Here is a 22,090-nt window from a genome sequence, read left to right as displayed (position 1 = left end):
TGTCGAATTTTACTATTAGCATGGCTTCCCTTCTTGTAAGTTTTTCATCCCAATCGCCTCCTCTGGCATCATTTTCAACTTTCGAGATAACTGTCCATACTAGGTCACTGTCTTTATGCTGTTTGTCTCGCCAATGATTCACTAGAGGTGCAGTCAATACATTGTTTTTTATTCTCGATTTATGTTGTTGTCTCCGTAAACGCACTTCTTGGTTCATTTTTCCAATGTATACTAAATTGCATGGACATACAATTCCATACACTACGTACCAGGATTTACAGTTAGAGAATGCCTCATGTTTCCAACTGGTCTGTTTATATGTGAATACTGTTCCTTCTTTAGTAGTCTCAACACCGGCCGGATCCCCGGCTGCCACCGAGCCACCCCAGGACGCACCCACTGACCCTTCACCTGCCAATCCTGCAAGTTCTCCTGCACCCGGACCTGCACCGCACCTGCCAAGCCGAGCACAAGCAGCAACCACCTGAAGTGCATCCTGCTCAACACCCGCTCCGTCCACAGACACGCCGTAGAACTCTGGAAACTCCTCGACTCCACATCTCCTGACGTCGCCTTCCTGACAGAAACATGGATGAACGCCTCCTCAGCGCCCGACATCGCCATCGCCATCCCGGACAGATACAAGATCATCCGGAAGGACCGCGTCAACCAGACCAGAGGAGGCATCGCCATTGTCCACAAGAACACCATCCACATCTCGACCAACTCTGACGACTCCCTCACTACCGCCGAACACCTTCACTTCCAGATACACACCGACCCCAAGACCACTCTCAGAGGCACCCTAATCTACAGACCTCCAGGACCTCGCGCACAATTCAGCGAAGACATCGCCGACTTCATCAGCCCGCACGCCCTCCCCTCCGCTGACTACATCCTCCTAGGAGACCTCAACTTCCACCTGGAGAACAACAACGACCACAACACCACCACCCTGCTGGACAACCTCGCCAACCTCGGACTCAAACAGCGGGTGACCACCCCCACCCACTACGCCGGCCACACGCTTGACCCAGTCTTCTCCTCCAGCAACGACATCTCCTTCAGCCACTCCACCGGACTCCACTGGACAGACCACAGCTGCGTTCACTTCAGCTTCAGTAGGACCACCACTCACCACCACCCGCAACAGGTTCCCCGCAGAAGCTGGAACAAGATCACCACCGACCAACTCACCTCATCCCTGAGCCAGAACCCTCCCGCCAGCTCAACGAACCCCAACCAAGCCGCCGACAACCTAACAAGATGGATCACCAGCTGCGCAGACGACCTCGCCCCACTAAACCCCCCCCCGTCAGACCCGGCTGTAAGAAAGCATCCTGGTTCACCGACTAACTCAAGAACTCCAAGAAGAGCTGCCGAGCCCTCGAGAAAGCCTGGCGCAGAGACCCGACTACAGACAACATGACCACCCTCAAGCACGCCACCTAAAAATACCACCAACTGATCCGCACCACCAAGAAAACCTCATTTAAGGAACGACTGGACAACAACGCCCACAACAGCAAGGAACTCTTCAACATCGTCAAAGAGCTCTCGAACCCAAACGCCGGAAACAACGACATCACTCCCTCGCAAAACCTCTGCAACTCGATCGCATCGTTCTTCCACAGCAAGATCGCAGACATACACAACAGTTTCAGCACACAGCCAACGCCCTCCGCCTGGGACGACTCATGGTGGCCCACCGCCCTGGGCAGCGCACCCAAACTAACGGACCACGCACACCACCTGGGCTTCATCCTGGACTCCTCCCTCTCGATGACCAGACAAGTCAACGCCGTGTCCTCGTCATGCTTCAACATCCTACGCCTGCTACGCAAGATCTTCCGGTGGATCCCCACCGAAACCAGGAAGACGGTCACCCAGGCCCTCGTCACCAGCCGTCTGGACTACAGCAACTCCCTCTACGCCGGAACCACAGCCAAACTCCAGAACAGGCTCCAGCGCATCCAGAACGCCTCATCATGGACATCCCCCGCCGCAGTCACATCACCGGACACCTGAGAGACCTGCACTGGCTCCCCGTCAACAAGAGAATCACGTTCCGACTCCTCACCCACGCACACAAAGCTCTCCACAACCAAGGACCCAGATACCTCAACGACCGCCTGACCTTCTACACCCCCACCCGACAACTACGATCGGCCAGCCATGCCCTCGCCGTCGTTCCCCGCATCCGAAGAGCCTCAACGGGAGGAAGATCCTTCTCCTACCTGGCTGCCAAGACATGTAACTCCCTCCCCATCCACCTCCGCCTGACCCAAGACCACCTCTCCTTCAGGAAGCAACTCAAGACCTGGCTGTTCGAACAGTAGAGGACCCCCCCCCCACCAAGCGCCTTGAGACCCTCCGGGTGAGTAGCGCACTATACAAATGTCTGATTGATTGATAGTGTCGCAGCATGAACAGGTCCCACATCTGTGGTGTCCTTGAATTGGTGGTAAGCCTAGCATCGAGCGTAGGTCGGGGTTTTTTTCTTGTGGCAACGCAGCCCTCACCAACTGATTGGCGATGCTGCAGTTCTTTTTAAATGCAAAGAGTGGTTCCTTATTGAATGCCTCGTCCAAATTCTTAAGTAAATGCCAGTTTTGTTTGACCACTTTCTTTAATGCATTGGAATTGGGGCAAAATGTAGAGACAAAGACCATTCTGTCTGTTTCTTTTTTGGATATTCTTTCCAACAAGCTTTCGCGTGGTGTCCACCATGCTCTCTTTTGAGATTTAAAAAAAAGTTTTTTGGGGTATCCACGTTGTTGTAAGTTAATTGTAAGGTTTGCTGCATGTCTCAAATATTCGTCCTTATACTGACAATTGCGTTGAATTCTTAAATATTGCCCGTAGGGGAGATTATCTTTGAGGCTGGGAGGATGATTGCTTTTGAAATGTAGAGCCTTGTTGCGATCCGTTGGTTTTTTGTAGAGTGTTGTTACTAGGCCCCCTTCCGAGGGGTACACCTCTACATCTAAAAACTGCATTTTTACTTTAGAATGATCCAAACTGAACTTGATTGATGGTACTCTGTTATTAATCCAATCATGGAATTTCTTTAAGTCCTCTTCCGAGCCTGTCCCGATGAAAAAGATATCGTCTATGTATCGATACCAATGTTGTATCCAATGGGCGAACGGGTTGTTATGGTGAACAAAGGTGTCTTCGTATTTGGACATGAATAAAACTGCCAATTCAGGGGCAAATGGGCATCCCATCGCCACGCCACCTGTTTGGAAAAAGAACTCTCAGTTAAAATTGAAGTAATTCTTTTTCAGAGCAAACTCAGCAAGTTTTAGGATAAAGATAGTGGGTATTTTGTGAGGTCTCTCTCTTTCTTCCAAAAAGCTTCTAACACATAAATTGCCTCATCCTGTGGAATTTGTGTATATAAGGACGTGATGTCCATAGTCACCATCCAATGATTTTATTCATCAAAATTAATTGTGGCCAATTTGTTGATAAAATCCGTAGTGTCCTGAATAAATGATTTGACATGGGGTAAAAAAGGTTTAAGAAAGAAATCAACAAACTTAGAGATAGGTTCCAGTAGTGGTTGACATCCAGCGACTAGTGGTCGTCCTGGTGGCATTTTTTCGTCTTTATGTATTTTTGGCAACACATAAAATAATGGCGTTTTGGGATGTTTGATTTTTAAATATTCCATCTCTTTTTTGCCTAGGAATCCTTGGTTGTAGCCCTCATCGATGATTTTGTGTAGTTCATTTTTCAAATCCATTGCAGGATCTTTGTTTATTTTGCGATAACTTGTACCGTCATTCAATTGTCTATTAACCTCATTGATATATAAATCCTTGTCCCAAATGACAATTGAGCCACCCTTATCGGCCTGTTTTATCACGACCGAAGTATCTTTTTTGAGGTTAATTAATGCTTGTGATTCTACTTGGGAGAGATTGTGTTTGATCCATTTTTTCTCTGTTTCCATGTTAGTCACAGCAGATAATATAGTTCTTTCAAATATAATAACCTCTTTTGGTACCTTACTAGTGGGTGGACAAAAGGATGATTTGTTACATAGTCCCGTTGTTTCCGTTGGAGATTGATGTATATTTTCCAAAAAGAAGGATTTTAACCTCACTTTTCGCAGAATTCAATGACTTCTGTCTTAAGTTTAACAAAGTCAGTCTGTCTCGTTGGGACAAATGTTTGTCCTTTTCTCAAGATTTTTTCTTCGTCATTTGTTAGAATTTTATTAGACAAGTTAAATATCTGGGAGGGAGTCAGTTCTTGTAATTCTGTCGTCTCGTTGACATCTCCCATGGTTGATGATTGAACCTTGTTTTTCCGCGAGGTTTTGTTTGGCCTCTGGCTAAAAAAGAAGAGCCTTGGTGTTTTTGTTGGAATCCTTGATGTTGCTGCTGGAATCCTCCGCGTCTATTATTATTTCTCCGAGGGGTTGAATTGTCTCCCTCGCTGCTGCTTCCAGATGAGGACGTGTCGGAAAATGTAATAAAATTATGTGATGATCTCCCTTGTTACTCTTGCAAGTGTCTTCTTGCCTCAGGCCTGGTATAAAAATCAGGTTGGAGAAAGGGGTATACTTTCTCAAGGTTAAAGTTCCTTTTATCTTTGTCGAATTGTGCTGTCTTTTGATTTATTGTATAGTCTTTAAAGTCTCCAATATCCTTTTGAACCTTTTTCAATAATGTTTTTGCGTCGACAATTAGTTGGTTTGTGGAGATTGCAATTTCCAAAGCCTCTATTTCTTCCAACTGTGATTTAGATTCAATTGTCAATACCATTAAGTCGCGACAAAATTTAGTCTCAATGTAGCTGTAGCCTTTTTTGTATAGGGGATCCTCAGTAAAGATCACTGGAACATTTTTAATCTGTAATCCATTTGGAATTGTTCCACCTCTCAAATGTTGCAGCAAAAAATGACCATGAAGGTCTGTACGGATTTGCTTTTTCTTTAGCCGAGTTAGTTTGTCTATTTCGTTCTGGTTTTGAGCAGAGACACTCAAAGATGCAGAGGCGAATAAAGCAGATTTTTTATATGTTCCTCACTATATGCAAACGTTTCATTTTCAGACATACTCACAACGAACTACAATCCAATCTTCCCACAAGGTCACCATACACACTAAAAAACACGGGCGCAGACACTTGGTTCCTGCTAAAAAGTTAAATATAAACAATATCCTAGCTGTACTACTTCTACTGAGAAGAGGACCACACAGGCAACTACCTGCAAAACAACTGGAAAAACCACCAAAGGGTCAGGGCTCCCAACGGCACAGCTTGCCACAAGCTTATAATAAACAAAAAAAGTGCAAATGCCGCTACTATGTTAACCTAAAGACTTATCTCAAAACATCCGAATCAAACGCAATGTTTTTGTGTTTCTTATTTTCTTTTATTTAATTGACTTCATCATTTTATATTTTAAACTTTTCTATTTAGTATTTTCAATTTTTCAATTTTATATTTGTTATAAATCACCACAATTACTATTTACAACAGTACATTTCAAAAATTCATCATTCAGACTTTCAGACATACATCTCTCATACCATTACAAACAACAAAAGATAAGAAGTATTAAATGAGCGCTGGAATAAACAATATTCACAACAAAGCCATTACATAATTCATGTTTTCAACAACAAAAGCCTATTTATGTTCCAGTTTAAGTGACTTTCTGTATTTGGGCTTATAAACTGTCTACGCGTTTCGAACTCGCGTTACTTAGGAGTTCTCATCAGGACCAAAAATCTTTAATAAAAGAAAGAAACCTTTCTTTAGGATATGAAACACTGCTAGCTCACTGCTGCCTTCACCAATAACTAGCACCTCCTTATCTTACCTCTTTATCCACAAGAGAAAATGGAGGAAAATGGAGTTAACCTGTCGGATACACCAATCTAGCAAGGAAGAGATTGACAAAATCATATATCTCTTCCAGCTCTCTCAACAGTAAATACCGCAATACCATTTATACCCAACTTATTAACTTACTGTGTTCTATACACCAATGTCCTGCTGTCTTTTTAATCTGTATTTGTTGTGTATATTGAATTGCCAGGCATCTCTCTAAAACATAAGAGAGGGGACCGTCATTTTCAAGAAAGCGTAAATGCTACATTACAAGGCTCCTAAGTGAAGGGCGAAGGAGTCGTACCTTTGGTAGAGAAGCTCAGGCGTCTTTGTCGGTGCCTCATACGTCTCCGCCTAGGAATAGCCAACAGAGTACGTTGTTTAGGAAAAGCATAGTCGTTACGGAGTGGTTTGCTAAATTGGGTCCTGATGAGAACTCCTAAGTAACGCGAGGCATTCACTCCTACTGGCTACTTGAAAAATTAAGACAACGATTCATGAAAAATACCTCAAATATTTCTGTGTTCAACATCTTTTTAAATTTAAATTATGCTATTTGTATTGCTTCAGAATCTAAAGTTGGATGCTAGGATACATACAAATGCATTGTGGGGTGCCTTCCCTAGTTATACTTGAGATTGCTAGGGCCTACCTTTACGGTTAGTGGAGAAGGGGGGAACCCTCTGGCACGTAGGGACTAGATTAGTTGGACTGGAGGCAGTGAGGTACGATACATTCAGTGCCACAATGACTACCACAAGCAATATGTCCTGAAATCAACAAATGATTACAACCCTGCCCTTCCATGAGACAAGATTGTCCCTAATTTAATGTAGAACCAAAAAAAAACTGTCACTAGTGGACTGAATTGATAATGGGAAATATACTTTTTTCTCAAAGTGCCTTGGTCATTGTAGTCCTTTGAATTTCTGTTTACTGTTTTTAATATAGCTAAAATTAAGCAAGGAAGAGCATGCATAATCCTTGTTTCCGTATCCTTAATGGAATAGAAAATTATTTTTCACCTATGCTAGAAAATGTTCAATTCACCAGAAACATCGCTTGACTGGCAGGATCAATCTAATTTGTCTGCTCACAGATCTGGATTCTTGACAAGTGTTTAAGGATTCCAACACTGGATTAGTGAAATAACTGCAAAGATATTTGACTGTATGTAAAGCTGGCTCTGATAAAATTACATTCTGTCTTTCTTTTTTGGCAGGTTGCTTCCAATTGGCCAACTCATGGGCAGGTGGAATTCCGGAATGCATTCTTAGCATATCGTCCGGGGCTCCCTAATGCTCTGGATGGGGTGGATTTCACTATTTCCTCCAGAGAGAAGTTGGGCATCGTGGGACGGACTGGATCCGGCAAATCAACCATCTTCATGGCCCTGTTTCGGATGATGGAGCTGAAAGAAGGGCAGATTCTTATAGACAATATCAACATCCAGTTGGTTGGACTGGAGGCACTGCGGTACGATAGGCTGAAATACATCAAATTGTGTAACACAAGTCTTATGACGTATTACATAGTTGTATATTTCTAGTAAAAAGGTTTGCTTTATTTATTTTGCACATATTTTGTTTAATTAATTCTATGGTGTAAGTCTAGATACTGCAGCAACAAATCTATGGTGAGTTTCTCCTTGAGCGTGTAATACCCTATGCATTATTTATTTGATCAGGACTAATCAGAAGAGTCTAACTAACCACTGAACATATTCTGATTGGCTGATGACAACCAATTGGTGAACAGAATTCTGTTTTAGTTTTCTTATTTGCTGCCATCAATTATTTGGAAAAAGTCTATGTGGTTAGACCCCCGAGATTGGATGATGCCAACCTATTCACAACAATAGTTGGCAGCCTGATTGCCCCAGACTGTTTTGCTGTATGGGAGGCTGAAGGCTAGCTGGAAACAAGTGGTTCTGCTAGGTATATGGAAAGAATCCTCCCTGTTTCTAGATGGCCTTAGAACCACATTTAGGCTTTTTTTTTCTTTTCCGTAATCCATTTTCCAGATAAACTTAAAAAATAAAAAAAGAGGGCCATATTATTTTTATTTCAGCACAAAATTGATTCTACCTCTTCTGTTAATCCATTGTCCAGTACAGGACATCTGATGGGATTTAAGGACCAAAAGTATAAAGCTTTTTCTGGTAGCAAAAGGTCTGATTCTCAAAATCGGGTCATGTGCGACCCCAGAAATACCTTTTCTTATATGCAAAACTAAATTGCAATTCAGAAACATGTTACCAGATCTCAATTTAAGTTTGCAACCAAATACCAATTCAGGGGCTTGCTAATGGCCTCCCTTCCAAGTACCAAATTGGATTTGTATGTTTTAATGTTTTGCAAGTGAATACTGGTTGCAAAACAATTATCTTTTACCACCTCCTCAAAGGAGGTGATAAGCCATTCGCAAATAGGAACGGGTCACAAAGGGATTCCAACCCCTTTATGAATGTTGACGAGGACATTTTTAGAAGTAGCGAGTGGTCCCATGGATGAATGTCTACGTTTAAAAAATGAGATGTATGCTTTTCAAATTTCTTCTAAACACATTCTATTTTACAGAAATTAACACCGCTGCGATTCCTAGTGAGTCGTAATTTGTGTCCTACCTCAATAATATTTATGAGGTGGTTAAATTGTGACCCACTAGGAATCAGTAATTTGTGAACCGCCTATTAGTACAGGGTTGGCTCGCAAATTACCACACTGGTCACAAAACTACTGGTCGCAAATTGCAACCAGTTTTTATGCGACCAGTTCTTAGTACATCTGGTCCTAAGTTCTCAACAGTGGTGAGATGGGACCTAATGACAATATCTGGCCAAAGTATACAAAAAAGTGATGGAAAGAATGTTTGAATTTATCTCAGCTCCTAGTGATTACTCAGGCAGCATACCAGATCATTGGTATTTTGCACACCATGCTACCTCTTTTTGGACCTAGCCATATGCAAATCAGACTTGACCCTGTTACAATATGAACAGTCAAGCCTGAATTGCCCATCTAGGTGATTCCTAAACAGGACCTCAAGCTACCCAAGACCGGTTTTGCCCTTATCAGTCAGGCATCCACTTCGGGTGTCACACTTAATGGCTCTATCTTGTGTGTGACATTTTCAGCCAGAATATTCACTGGCTGGCTGCCTGCCAGACATTGTGATAGACGTATTCATCCCTGCCCCAGACAAGAGGTTGGGTACAAACCTGCTAAATGTTCTTTAAAAATAATATTTGGATTCCAGGGTTTTAGATAAATATGGACATGCCTTCCAGGAGCACTGCATTTAGGTGTCACCCCCAGGAAATGCTTAACCCCATCGATGCTAATGACAAAGCCAGCTCGTCATGGGCGTTACCTGCGCTACGCGGATGACGATCTGGCTTTGTCATAAACAGCGCGATTTTTAAAAATCAGCGCACAGCGGGAAAACGCGGTAGCGGTTAAATATGCTTCAAGAGATAAAATGTGTCACTAGCCCCCTCATTGTGTCAGGTGCGTGCAAGTCCAGCACTAGGAAAGTCAAGGTACATCGACAGAGATGAACACACCTTCCCTAGCCTACTTAAAAAATCTTCCATTGTGATCTGTATGGGTGTCTGAATAGGGTACGCTATGTGCACATTTAATAGCACATATTAGCAGGTTGACCTAGACTAGGTTTCCCAAATATTAAAACAGAAGAGTACAAAAAGGTTCAATTAGATATGTAAGCTCCCAGCACAGGCAGATATATAAAAACTGAGGGCCCAAACACGGGTGTCACCTCACTCACGTATTTGTGATGTTCTTCTGTTTATGGGCGCTTTGTGTTCGACTACAGAATAAAAAAGCAGCCAAACATCTTAGAAATCTCCAATTTCTCAGCCAAATAAGAATGTTGCCCATATTAAAGCTTCTTGAGCACAGATAGCTAAATTCTGAGCAGGAATGTAGCTTCTTTCACATCAATGTACTTGTCCTTCCTACATGATGGATATTGCATGAACAGAAACACAAATTTACAAAATTCTCTAAGCCATTCTGCCCCAAACTCCAATATTTGGATTTCTTCTCCAATTCAAAGGGATCCCCTTCGCAGAAGGAGCGGTTAGGAACGCCTGTCAGTTCTGCTGCAGTTCTATTACATTGGACTACAGTGCCTCTTCAACCAGCCTATGCAGATAGTCTGGCTAATTTTAGAACTTAGGAGAGTCTACCTTGCTGTTACACGAAGATCCCTTCAATGGCCTTCAGTGACAATGAAGATTTGCCATCCAGGCTCTTTTGACTTGAGGCTCCTTATTCAGTTGCCGACATACATAAAAAAAGCTCAAAACCTTCCTGCCACTAGTGCCAAACTTCTAATTCAGATGACCAGTGCCAACAAATCTCTTTGTAGTTTTATAGACAAGAATTTCTCTCTATGAGGCCCGAGATATAGATTTCCTGTTAGGTTGGGCAATAGTAAAGAAAGCTACAAGACACAGAAGATCAGGGTCACTGTCCAGTTTTCACTTCCTGAATGACAAAGGTGGTATCACCTAGCCAGTTGCCCTACTTGTATCTCAATGGCCAATAAAAGGTGCAGTATTCCGCAGATTTCCAGAACTTGCACATTTGTTCAGCCTGGTAAGTCACCCATGAAATGTCTGTAAACAAGAGAGGGAAGGTTGAAAGTTTCTCTGTCTCTTCCTCACTCTCTCCTCAACTTTTTCCATCTTATTTGCTCATGGACTTAACTGGTTAACATAATTTCATGTTTGATGCATGTGAGCTGTAGATCACATGCTTTGCATAGCCTGCCATCTAGTGTTGGGTCCGGATGTTTGCACTTTGTTTTTTTCACAGAAGTCTTTCCAGTCATGAGGTCAGTGATTCCTCCTTTCGGTGATAGTGCTCATGGGCATCGACTCCATTGTTAGATAGTTTTTTTCCATCATCGGGTTCGGATGTGAATTGCGGCGCTTCGGTTCAACACCGTTCTCGGGTTCCCCTTGACATGCAATCCACTTACCCTTGACGGTTTTGTTTCTCAATCGCGTTTTCCATCTTCACGTATTGTTTATAGTCAAAGTCTTCAATCAGATGTTTTGCGGAGGGCCGTAAGGCCTACCCGCGTCGGGCGCATCAGCAGTCAATGGTACGGACTCCGTTCAAATTCTGTCCCGGGTGTTGCGCTAAATTTCTGTGCACCGAGTTGCACAAAGTGTGCAATCTCTGTCTATCCCTGAAACACGACGAACGAGACTGCAAAGCTTGCAGATCATTTCAATCAAAGAAGACAATCTGTGACCTTCGGGCTCGACATCATGAAATGCATCAGCAAAACGGCTCTGCACCAGATATCTTTGGAGAAGACTCTAACCACGAAGAATCCCACGCACAGGAAGTTGAAGTAGAGAAATAACACATCTCTATGTCCGAAGCCAAATCCGACGCGGAAGACCAAGTAAATGTAAATGTAAATGTAAATGTAGTATACTTGTAAAGCGCACAGCTGCCCCAGCAACGGGGCGTCCCGGCGCTGTATAACTCTGGGGAACCCGTCCTGGCTTTCCCTGTGGGATGGTCCCTTGCTGGGAGTCCCCAAGGTGGAGCCAGGCATCCCCGGAATTGGTGGGGCCGTTGTGGAGATTAGGCAAGCTAATGCCCAGAGTTGCCGAGTGGAACCCCTGATTAGAGTAAGCACCGAAGCGAGAATTATCAAGTCCGCTGACCAAGATCCACGACCCTGCCGCGTCGGGAATTGAACCCTGGTCCCAGGCTGACTTCTGCTCTCGGGCCTGCCGCCTCTAACCAGTGAGCCACACTACTCCACTAAGTAACACCGGGTCAATGTATTGTGAGTACTGCCACGTATTAAAGAAAAAGGCTCCTGTCCTTCTTCTGCTGTCGGGCCAAGGTCAGCACCAAGAAAACGTTTTGGACGGCCGCCCTCCGGGTCGGCTCCAAAACATAAATTGAAGCCTTGCGGCTCGGGATCGAGTTGGCCACATTCCAATGCCAAACCCAAATCTTCGATCGGGGGGCCACATCTCTCCTTCAGTGGATGCACGCACATCTCATTAAAATTGATTACATTTTGGTTTCAACAAACTTTATCACATTAACTATTAGGTGTGCAAAGTCACTTTTCCATTTTTGAACCCAAATCTTCGGCATCAAAATCAAAGCATGTTGATATTGAACCGAAATCTTCGGCATCGAAAACGAAGCATGTCGGTGTGGCCCTTCCCACGTTACTAAAAAAGTCAATCTTCGGTGCTGAAACCTTTGGAGTCGAAACGTTTGACGCCGAAAACTGTGGTGTCCAAAGAAAAGACTACTGCTCCACCCAAAGAGCCTCATGTAGATGTTACACCTGCAAACATGGATCCAAAATAAAAAGAACTGTTTATCCATCCAGATACTGGACATATTCATGTGAAAATGCCAGAAAAAAGGAAAATGGGCATAGAAGAGGACTACCACTTTCCTTTAAAGCGCAAGAATGTGGGTACTAACCCTTCTCCTCCTCTCGTTACACCTCCTTCACCCTGTGATCCCAATTTGCTGATCACACCCACAGATTCACCACAACCTCAATCACCTAACCCAGAACATGAAGGGGATGGGGATGGGGATGAAGATAGGCCACAGGACATAAATGACCCATGGGATGATTATAATACATATCCGTGCACAGAGACCGATCCGGATCTATACCCCTGTAAACCCTCATCACCTGATGACAACATAGGGTATAGAGAGATTACTTAATAGGGCTGCTCAATACCATGGGGTGGAATTACACAGAGAGGCACTTGAAGAGGATTTTCTATTTGAAACCTTAAGTTCCTGTCAGTGGTCATGACAGACCCTACCTATGCTTAAGGGAATGCTTAAGCTTACCAACGAAATTTTTAAGGACCCTGTGCGAGCATGAATTATCACGCCCAGAATTGAGAAGAAATATAAACCAGCACCTACTGACCCCACTTACATTAAGGGTCAACTCCCATTAGACTCACTTGTTGTCCACAATGCTCAGAAATGAACAAACTCTCAGGCTACAGGTGATGCTCCTCCTCCTGATTAGGAGTCGAAATTAATTGATGCATTGGGCAAAAGTATAGCATGGCAAGTAGCCAATCACTTGCACATTGCAAATTCTCAAGCTCTGTTAGCTCTTTACGATACAGTTCACTATGATGAGCTAGAGAAATTAAAAGAGTTTTTATCCGACGAGTACAAAACCAGAGCCAATAACCTAATTCAGGAGGGGAAGCTAATCACTAACACTTCCATTAGGTGCGCCTTCGACACAGCAGCCCACATGCTCAACACTAGTGTATTATTATGCAGACATGCTTGCCTCAGAATTTCAGGGTTCAAGCCTGAAGTTCAAACCTCCATCTTAAACCAACCCTTTGCCAAAGAGCACCTCTTCGGTCCTACAGTGGACACTTCTCTAGAGAAGATGAAAAAAGATACTGAGGTCGCAGAATCCATGGGGGCTTTGCAACTCCCTCCAATAGGAGATTCTTTCATCACTCCTTTTACAGGGGTGGCTCCAAAACCATTTCCTCAGAAAATCCCTCCTCCTCTTACAAGGGCAATAATCAATCGTCCTTCTCAAGAGGTTACTTTAGGGGAGGCTTTAGAGGGAACAATGGCAAGGGAAGAGGCAGAGGCAACTCAACATACACTTCCTCTGTAATCACCACAGTGACTTCCCTCCTCTACCCCCGATCATTCCACACCTGTCGGGGGACGTCTCTCCCAATTTCTACCTGTCTGGAATACAATCACCTCAGACATATGGGTTCTACAAATTATCCAATATGGTTATTACCTGGAACTAACAGCCACTCCCCCAAACATTCCTCCAAGATCACACAGTATGTCTCAAGAACATCTGAGCTTACTCAAACAAGAAGGTCTCTCTCTGTTGCAAAAAAGGAGCCATAGAGCCAGTCCCATTACAATATCAAGGGACCGGAGTATACGCCCTATACTTCCTAATTTCCAAAAAGGACGACTCACTAAGGCCTATACTAGAACTTTGAGATCTAAATCTATACATCCAATCAGATCACTTTCACATGGTAACACTTCAGCAAGTGCTTCCACTCCTTCAGCAAGGCGTCTTTCTGTCAACCTTAGTCTTAAAGGACGCCTACTTCCATATTCCAATCCACCCCGCTCATCGCAAATACCTCAGGTTTGTAGTGGCCTGACAACATTACCAATTGAAATTGCTCCTGTTCGGAGTCACCACTGCTCCCAGGTTTTCATCAAAAGCCTGGCAATAGTCGCAGCTCATTTACGAAGACAACACATTCATGTCTTCCCATTCTTGGACTACTGGCTCATCAAAGCCAGTTCACAAGCAAAATGTCAACAACACACTTCCAAAACAGTACAACTGCTACACGACCTTGGGTTCCCAGTAAATCTACCAAAGTCCCATCTCCAACCCACCCCCACACAGACATATTTGGGGGCAACTCTAGATACACAAAAAGCTCTAGCCTGCCCAAATCCAGCCAGAATTCACAAAATTCAAGTTCTCATTTCTCTCTTCCAGCCCAGTCAATCATTACCAGCGCGAGTATTCATGCAGTTACTGTGAATGATGGTGTCTTGCATCTTAATAGTTCCCAATTCAAGACCTCAAATGTGTCCCCTCCAGGAATGCTTAGCACGTCAGTGGAATCAGTTTCAGGGTCAGTTATCAGATGTAGTGTTGGTGGACGGCTGCACTCGTCGCTCTCTGCAGTGGTGGAATCCACAAAACTTTCCAAGGAGCGGCCCTTCATTGACCCGGTTCTACAGACAGTGCTAACAGCAGACACATCTCTCACTGGTTGGGGAGCTCGTCTCCAAGCACACACCATTCAGGGCATGTGGAGTCAGCAGCAGAAGCAGCTTTACATAAACCATCTAGAGCTGCTACCAGTCTTCCTAGCAATCAAAGCCTTTCAAGTTCACCTTGTAGGCAAAGCTGTCCTGATGCGTACAAACAACATGACAGCCATGTATTACATGCAAATAAAGGGGCGACACACTCTCTCCAACTGTCAGTACTTGCTTAGACCATCTGAAGGTGGGCCATATGTCACAAAATCTATCTCCTTGCAGAACACCTTCCCGGAGTAGACAACGAAATCGCAGACCTGCTCCGCAGGCAGAGACAACAAATCCACGAGTGGGAACTCCACCCTCAAGTTCTCCTCCAATTCTTTTAAATGTGGGTCTGTCCTGTCCGCCACATGTAAAATGCCCAAGTTTCGCCTCCAGGAATCCACACTCATTTCCCAAAGGCAATGCACTATGGATGAACTGGTCAGAGATATTTGCCTACGCTTTTCCGCCTCTCTCACTCATTCCACTAGTGGTTCGGAAGCTCAGACAGGCGACCCTGACACTAATCCTAGTTGCTCCCACATGGGCCCGTCAACTGTGGTTCACCACCCTGTTGGAGCTCTCAGTAGTCCATCGCCAAACACTACATCTCACACTCAATCTCCTCACACAGAGGCGTGGAGAGATAAGACACCCAGATCCCGGTCATCTCAACCTTGCGAGCTGGCACCTGAAGTCATAGAGGTTAGCTACCTTAATCTTCCGCCAGAGTGCATAAACATTATCAAAGAGGCTAGATGTCCTTCTACAAGGGCTTAATATGCAGTAAAATGGAAACAGTTTGTTATTTATTGTAATAACAATCAAATCAACAAGCTTGATGCTTCAGTTCAAAACATCATCTGCTGTTTACTGCATTTACAGCGTTCAAACTTAGCGTACACATCCATATGCTTACATCTTGCAGCAATAGCACCTTCAAAATAGACAACATCTGTCTCTCTTCAGAGTGCCTGTTAAAGCATATATGGAAGGACACCAAAGAGTCATTCCTCCAAGACTTACACCTGCCCCAGTCTGGAACCTCAATATTGTCCTCACCAGACTTATGAGTCTACCCTTTGAGCCATTGCACAAATGTGACCTGCAATTCCTCACTTGGAAAGTTGCTTTCCTCATAGCTATTACATCACTGAGAAGAGTGGGTGAGCTCCAGTCACTAACCATAGAGGAACAATGTTTACAGATGCACCAAAACAAAGTGGTTCTTCGGACTAATCCTACATTTTTACCCAATGTCATATCTGCCTTCCATATCACCCAATCTGTTGAGTTGTCTGTGTTCTTCCCTCAGCCAGATTCTGTGGCAGAACGCGCTCTACACACCTTAGACGTTAAAAGAGTGTTTCTCCATTACATAGAAAGGACAAAACCTTTCCGTAAGACAAAACAAATTTTTGTAGCTTTTGCCCCACCTCATAAAGGCAATCCCATCTCAAAATCCGGTATTGCACGGTGGATAGTCAAATGCATTCAAACATGCTATGCAAAAGCAAAACGAACAGTAACAATTCCACCTAGAGCTTTCTCCACTCGTAAAATAGCGGCTTTTATGGCATTCTTAGGAAACATCCCAATTGATGACATTTGTAAAGCTGCAACATGGTCTACACCGCACACATTCACAAAGCACTATTGTGTAGATGTGCTAACAAGTTGGTGTGGTCCAGGCAGTTCTACGTACACTCTTTTGAACCTCTGCAACAGCTACAGGTTAGCCACTACTTTAATAGATTACTGCTTTCTAGTCTACGCAAAGCATGATTCGAACGGAAAATTCTACTTACCCAGTATGCCTCTGTTCTTGGCATGTAGAGCTGTAGATTCACATGCGCCCACCCACCTCCCCGGGTACCTGTACCTGTTGCAGTTATATCTTACTTAGATACATACACATGGACATCTCTGTTCTACTACTCTTACTAACTCCATTATCACCTTCTGCTGGAAAACAATCTAACATTGGAGTTGATGCCCAAGCGCACTATCACCGAAAGGAGGAGTCACCGACTTCGTGACTGGAAAGACTTCTTAGAAGAAAAACACAGTGCAAACATCCGGACCAGACACTAGATGGCAGGCTATGCAAAGCATGTGAATCTACAGCTCTACATGCCAAGAACAGATGTATACTGGACAAGTAGCATTTTCCATTGTTCCCGTCAAAGCAAAATTTTAATTTAAGTGATATGTCTCACATTCTTTTATGCACAGGTCCAAGCTGGCCATCATTCCCCAGGACCCATTTCTCTTCAGTGGAACGATCCGGGAGAACCTAGACCCAAGGGGCAGTCATCTGGACACTGTGCTGTACCAAGTCCTGGAGCAGTGCCACCTGAAAGAGGTGGTAGCTTGCATGGGTAAGTGTAGTTCAGGTCATTATCCATGTAGAGTAATCTGTAAGAAACTGCCATTATTATATTGTTCATCCAGTTGTACATCCCTTAGGTCTTAATTGTGTTGTTGACTCTTAATCGGATATTAACGTCAAGCCAACGCTCTCTACAGTGGATCCTATTAGAGGTGTGGCGCCGCGGCCAGGGCGACTGACGCTGGAATCTGGGGACCACGGTTCGATCCCCGGCTCCGGCGGCAGGTTAGCTCAGCACCATGTGACTCTGGGCAATAGCTCGCTTAATCTTCCCGACGGCCCCCAGCGCCTAGAGACCCTTACGGGTGATTGTGCGCTTTACAAATGTGGACTTTTACAAATGTGGACTTCATTACTCTCTGAAAGCATCACATGAGAGAGGAGTTGCAACCCATGAGCCTTCCAAGAGCCTATGCTCAATGAAGAAATACAAAAGACACCCAGATGATGGACCGTCATGCAGAGAAAATCAAACATTCACCCCCAGTCAATAGATATGGGTTAAATCCTTTGTTCTTTTGTTCACCATGACAACCCACGATAGGCCCAGCCATATGCAAATCTGTCTTGACCCTCTGCCTCATGGGAACAGTCCAGACCAAACTGCCAAGCCAGGTCCTCCCTGGACCGGAAACAAGTTTTGGGGCATCACCCCTCATCAGCCAGGCTAGCTTCAATCCAGTGGCACCGTGAGCATGGGTCCACGTCTGGGCATACCCTTCCCACTTAGGGTGACAAATGCAAAATGAAGAAATACAACATGATGGAAATAAATTGGCGAGAAAAGTGGACGTAATGGAGGTCTCTCGTGCTTTTCTTTGCTAGTCTGACATTTTTCTTCGCATCATGTTTTGTCCCTATGCAGGTGGACTCAGTGCTGAAGTAGGAGAACAAGGGAAGAACTTCTCGGTGGGGCAGAGACAGCTTCTCTGCCTAGCAAGAGCTCTCCTGACGGATGCCAAGGTATGGTACACCTGATTTACCATGAAAAGACCAAGTATGTCTTCAGGAAAAGTGTCCTAAGAGAGAAAAAGCAGCATTCCCCAAGTATACAGAGGCCCCATGCATCAAAACACAAGCAGACATTTTAATTGAGAATCATCCACGTTTCAGGTTCTCTGACTCCAGCTGAGAGATCAAAATATTGTAGTAGTCTAAAGAAGCACTTAAAATGTGACAGTCAGCCAAAGACCGATATTGCTACCAAGGTAGAAGAACAGGTAGTTTAAACGCTGGGGTTTTAAAGGTCCAGTCTTGTTATAAACTGTGGCTGACTCCCACAAAAGCAAAATAATCTGGGTCCTAGAAGCGATGGTTCTTAGATCAGTGGAAGAAGGTGACAACCAAAGAACATCAGTGAGCAGTTGTATACTGTGGGTATTGTATAAGTATAAAATATATTGGTGGATTGGCGAGACAGGAAAAGCCACAGCTCTCAAATCCACTACCCTTGGTATTCACCCAGATCAGAAAACAGGCAGAACTGTTAAATCCCACTAGAACCCCCTCCCCAAGGTTTAAAGAAAAATAAAGCTACCTTTCTCCGCTCATCCTCTCTCCCTTTGGTGCAGGTTCTTTGCATTGATGAGGCCACAGCAAGCGTGGACCAGAAGACTGACCGGGTGTTGCAGCAGACAATCAGAGAACGATTTGCTGATAAAACTGTGCTTACAATCGCTCACAGGTACCAGAATACCCTCCACAAAATGCTTCATAGTTACTAGTCAAGAGTTCATTACCACCATATTGTAAATAGAACATTATTTGCTGAGGGCCCATCATTTAGCAAGGAGAGTAAAGCATGACTAGGGACAGTTAGGGACAAAGTCCTAGTGGCAGGTAGACCACTAAAGTAAAATCTATATGTTCGGAGCGCTGTATAGTGCAGTGAGTGCTATGGTGTGCAATGTGGGTGTAGTGCAGTGCACTGTAGAGTGCAGTTTGAGGGATGTAGAGTACTTTGTGGGTGCTGTGTAATATAGTGTAGGTAAAGTGAAGTGCATTATGAAGGATGTTGGCGAATGTATGACGTTACAACGCATGCTTTTACCACGCATGCTGTTACAACGCAGGTTTTACTACGCATACCATTACAACGCATTACACTTGGGGGTGCTGGATAGTGAATAGTTTAATTTACTATTCCAACTCCAGTCCCCGTGGACACTAGGGAAGGTGTTGGATAGTAAATTAAACGTATTCCCTATCCTAGAGAGCCCCCCAATGTAATGCGTTGTAATGGTATGCGTAGTAAAACCTGCGTTGTAACAGCACTGCGTGGTAAAAGTTGCGTTGTAAAGGATGTATACCATGTTGGCTGCCGTGTGAATGCCTTGGGGCATAGTGTGGGTATTTTACAGAGAATTGTTAGTGGTTTAGTGGTATAGTGATACAGCCCCTCTGGGGTAGAAAAGACAGTCTTCTCCTTTGCACTTGGTGCTAATGCAGTCTGTCAATAACCACTGGTCAGATCAAATGTGCTCAAGTATTTGGCAGCACCTAACTGAATCACAAGCGTATCCTCTCTGGGAATTGAATGGCCTTTGGTTTTGGTTACCTAATTGAGGGCTTTGTAGTCCACACAGAACTGCAAGTCAGTAGACCCTTTCGTTGATACTAAACTATAGGACTAGACCAAGGACCATGAGATCTCTCAGTGATCCCAGGTCCAACATTTTGGCAACATCTGCCTCAATGCATCACTGAATCCGGTCACACAATCTGTACATCCTGCACTTTACTAGCAGACTGTCTACTTTGTCTATGTCATGCACACAGACAAGTGTTTATGTTATGTTATGTTTATGTTATGTTATGTTTAATGTTATGTTATGTTAAGTGTTAACCCAGAAGTCAGCAAGAAGAGATGGGGAAACATTTCCAACACATCTTTACACTCTTTCTGCTGCTCATGAGTTAACTGCACCACTTCCACAGTACACTCCTTCATGTCACTATGCAGGAAGTCAGGAGGAGGACCGCTGTCTTCCTCCACTTTCTCTGCCATAGCCGTGACATTCACTGTGTAGTCTTTGTGGAACTAAGGCTTCAGGTTGTTCACATGGAACACTTTCTTGAATTCCCTTGTGGCACCTGTGTCCACAAAGTAGTTTACCTCAGACGCTTTCTGAACTAGCTAGTATGACCTACACTATTTGTCCACCAAAGCCCTGGGACGAACAGGCTTCTGCACCAACATCTTTTGTCCTTCTTGATACTCATTCAGCATAGTTTCGTTATTGCACCATTCCTTAATCAGTAGGTTGGCTAGCCTGAAGAATTCCGTTTGCCTGACTTGTATTGCATCATGAGGCCAATCACAATGACTACCACATTCTTCTGTGGGATTTTCGAGGTTGCTTGCCATCCTTCTCTAAGTCAAGTGGACCCCTCACTGGGTGTCCATAGAAGAGGTCAAAGGGACTGAACCTGACTCCCTTCTGCAGACTCTCTTTGTAGGCAAATAAGAGGCATGGCAAGAGAAGATCCCACTTCCTCCTGATGTTCTCTGGTAGACTTTTCATCATACTCTTCTGTGTTTTGTTATACCGCTCCACCAAGCCATTGATTTGTAGGTGGTATGCTGTGGAGAAGTGGTATGTCACACCAGCCTCTCCCACATCTCTTTCATGTAAGAAGAGATGAAGTTGGTTCCCCGGGTGAAAATTACCATCTTTAGAAATCCGACCGTAGAAAAAAACCCTAGGAGAGCTCTTGCTACTGTTTTTGCAGTTATGCTCCTCAGAGGTACAGCTGCAGAATACCTGGTGGCATGATCCACCACAATCACGATATACTTGTTGCCTGATTATGAGGGGGGATCAAACGGACCAACTATGTCTATTCTCAACCTCTCAAATGGAATATCGACAACTGGTCGAGGCTCAAACGGTGTCTTTGTCGTCCCTCCTGTCTTACCATTCAGTTGGCAAGCAGGACAGGTTCTTTAGAACTGCTTTGTGTCTCTGTGCATCTCTGGCCAGTAGAACAGAGTTGAACCTTTCTTGGGTTTTTCTAATCCCTAAGTGTACTTCATGGGCCAGTTATAATAGGAAGTTCCTGTGCACTAATGGAACCCCTAGCCTCCTGCTAGGACCTGTTTTAGGATTTGCCAGTTCACTATACAGTAGACCATCGTGCCAGCCAATTTGGGGCCCAATTCAAAAAGGTAAACTTACACTTTTGTGTAAGTTTACTACTTTCCGGTATTCACAAAAGTCAACTTAGACCAAAAGTTTAACTTTACTATTTTTCAGTATTCACAAAAGTAAACTTAGACCAAATGTCTAACTTTACTAGTAGAAACATAACTTTGGGAATACCGAAAAGTAGTTAAGTTAGACTTTTGGTCTAACTTTATCTTTGTAAATACTAGCAAAGTAGTAAAGTTATACTTGTGGTCCAAGTTTACATCTGTAAATACCAAAAAGTAGTAAACTGACACAAAAGTATAGGTTTACCTTTGTGAATCTGGCCCATTGTGTTTCCCTACCACCCCTTTGTTGACCTGTTCTTGGGCTTCCTTCCGAAGTCCCTCAAGCGTAGGGTACTCTTCTTGTGAGTTGTGGAAATCTTCTTGGGTGGGCCCTCCAGCAGCTAACAACCCTTGCAACTCTGGAAGCAACCCAGACATGTACATGTCCGCTTTGGGAGTCTCATCCTTCTCTCCCTGTGGAGCAGAAGCAATGGTCTCCACAGCTATTGCCTTCCCAGAGTCTTCCCTTTCCTGCAAGCCACCTTGTCCTGGTCCCTGCAAATCAGAGATGATCCCAGCCTCACTGTGGGACTGTGATGCAGCCTGTGTTCTGATCAACACAGCTGACGTCCAAGCCATAAAGGCTTCTGGCCCTGGCACCAAGCCAGGGATAATCAAATCATTGCCCAAGAGACATCCAGCTCCTTGCTTTACCCTCACTATAATATTAACCATGGCCACCTTGCCATTGAGCTCAGTCTCAACTCT

At 44.2% G+C, this 22,090-nt stretch overlaps 1 protein-coding gene across 1 annotated transcript in view; it reads left to right on the top strand.

Moving 5' to 3' along the window:
• The window catches only part of LOC144762194 (ATP-binding cassette sub-family C member 10-like), a 681,473-nt gene that overhangs the window by 640,737 nt on the left and 18,646 nt on the right, over window positions 1–22,090 (top strand). Inside the window, 4 exon segments of the mRNA XM_078647347.1 lie at window positions 7,076–7,329; window positions 16,971–17,116; window positions 17,993–18,090; window positions 18,699–18,811. Coding sequence (XP_078503473.1) covers window positions 7,076–7,329; window positions 16,971–17,116; window positions 17,993–18,090; window positions 18,699–18,811 — 611 coding nt within the window.

This window comes from Lissotriton helveticus, chromosome 6 (genome assembly GCF_964261635.1).
Source record: "Lissotriton helveticus chromosome 6, aLisHel1.1, whole genome shotgun sequence".
Lineage (NCBI taxonomy): Eukaryota > Metazoa > Chordata > Amphibia > Caudata > Salamandridae > Lissotriton > Lissotriton helveticus.
The sequence above is the reverse complement of the archived record's forward strand: the minus strand, read 5'-3'. Positions and strand labels throughout refer to the sequence as shown.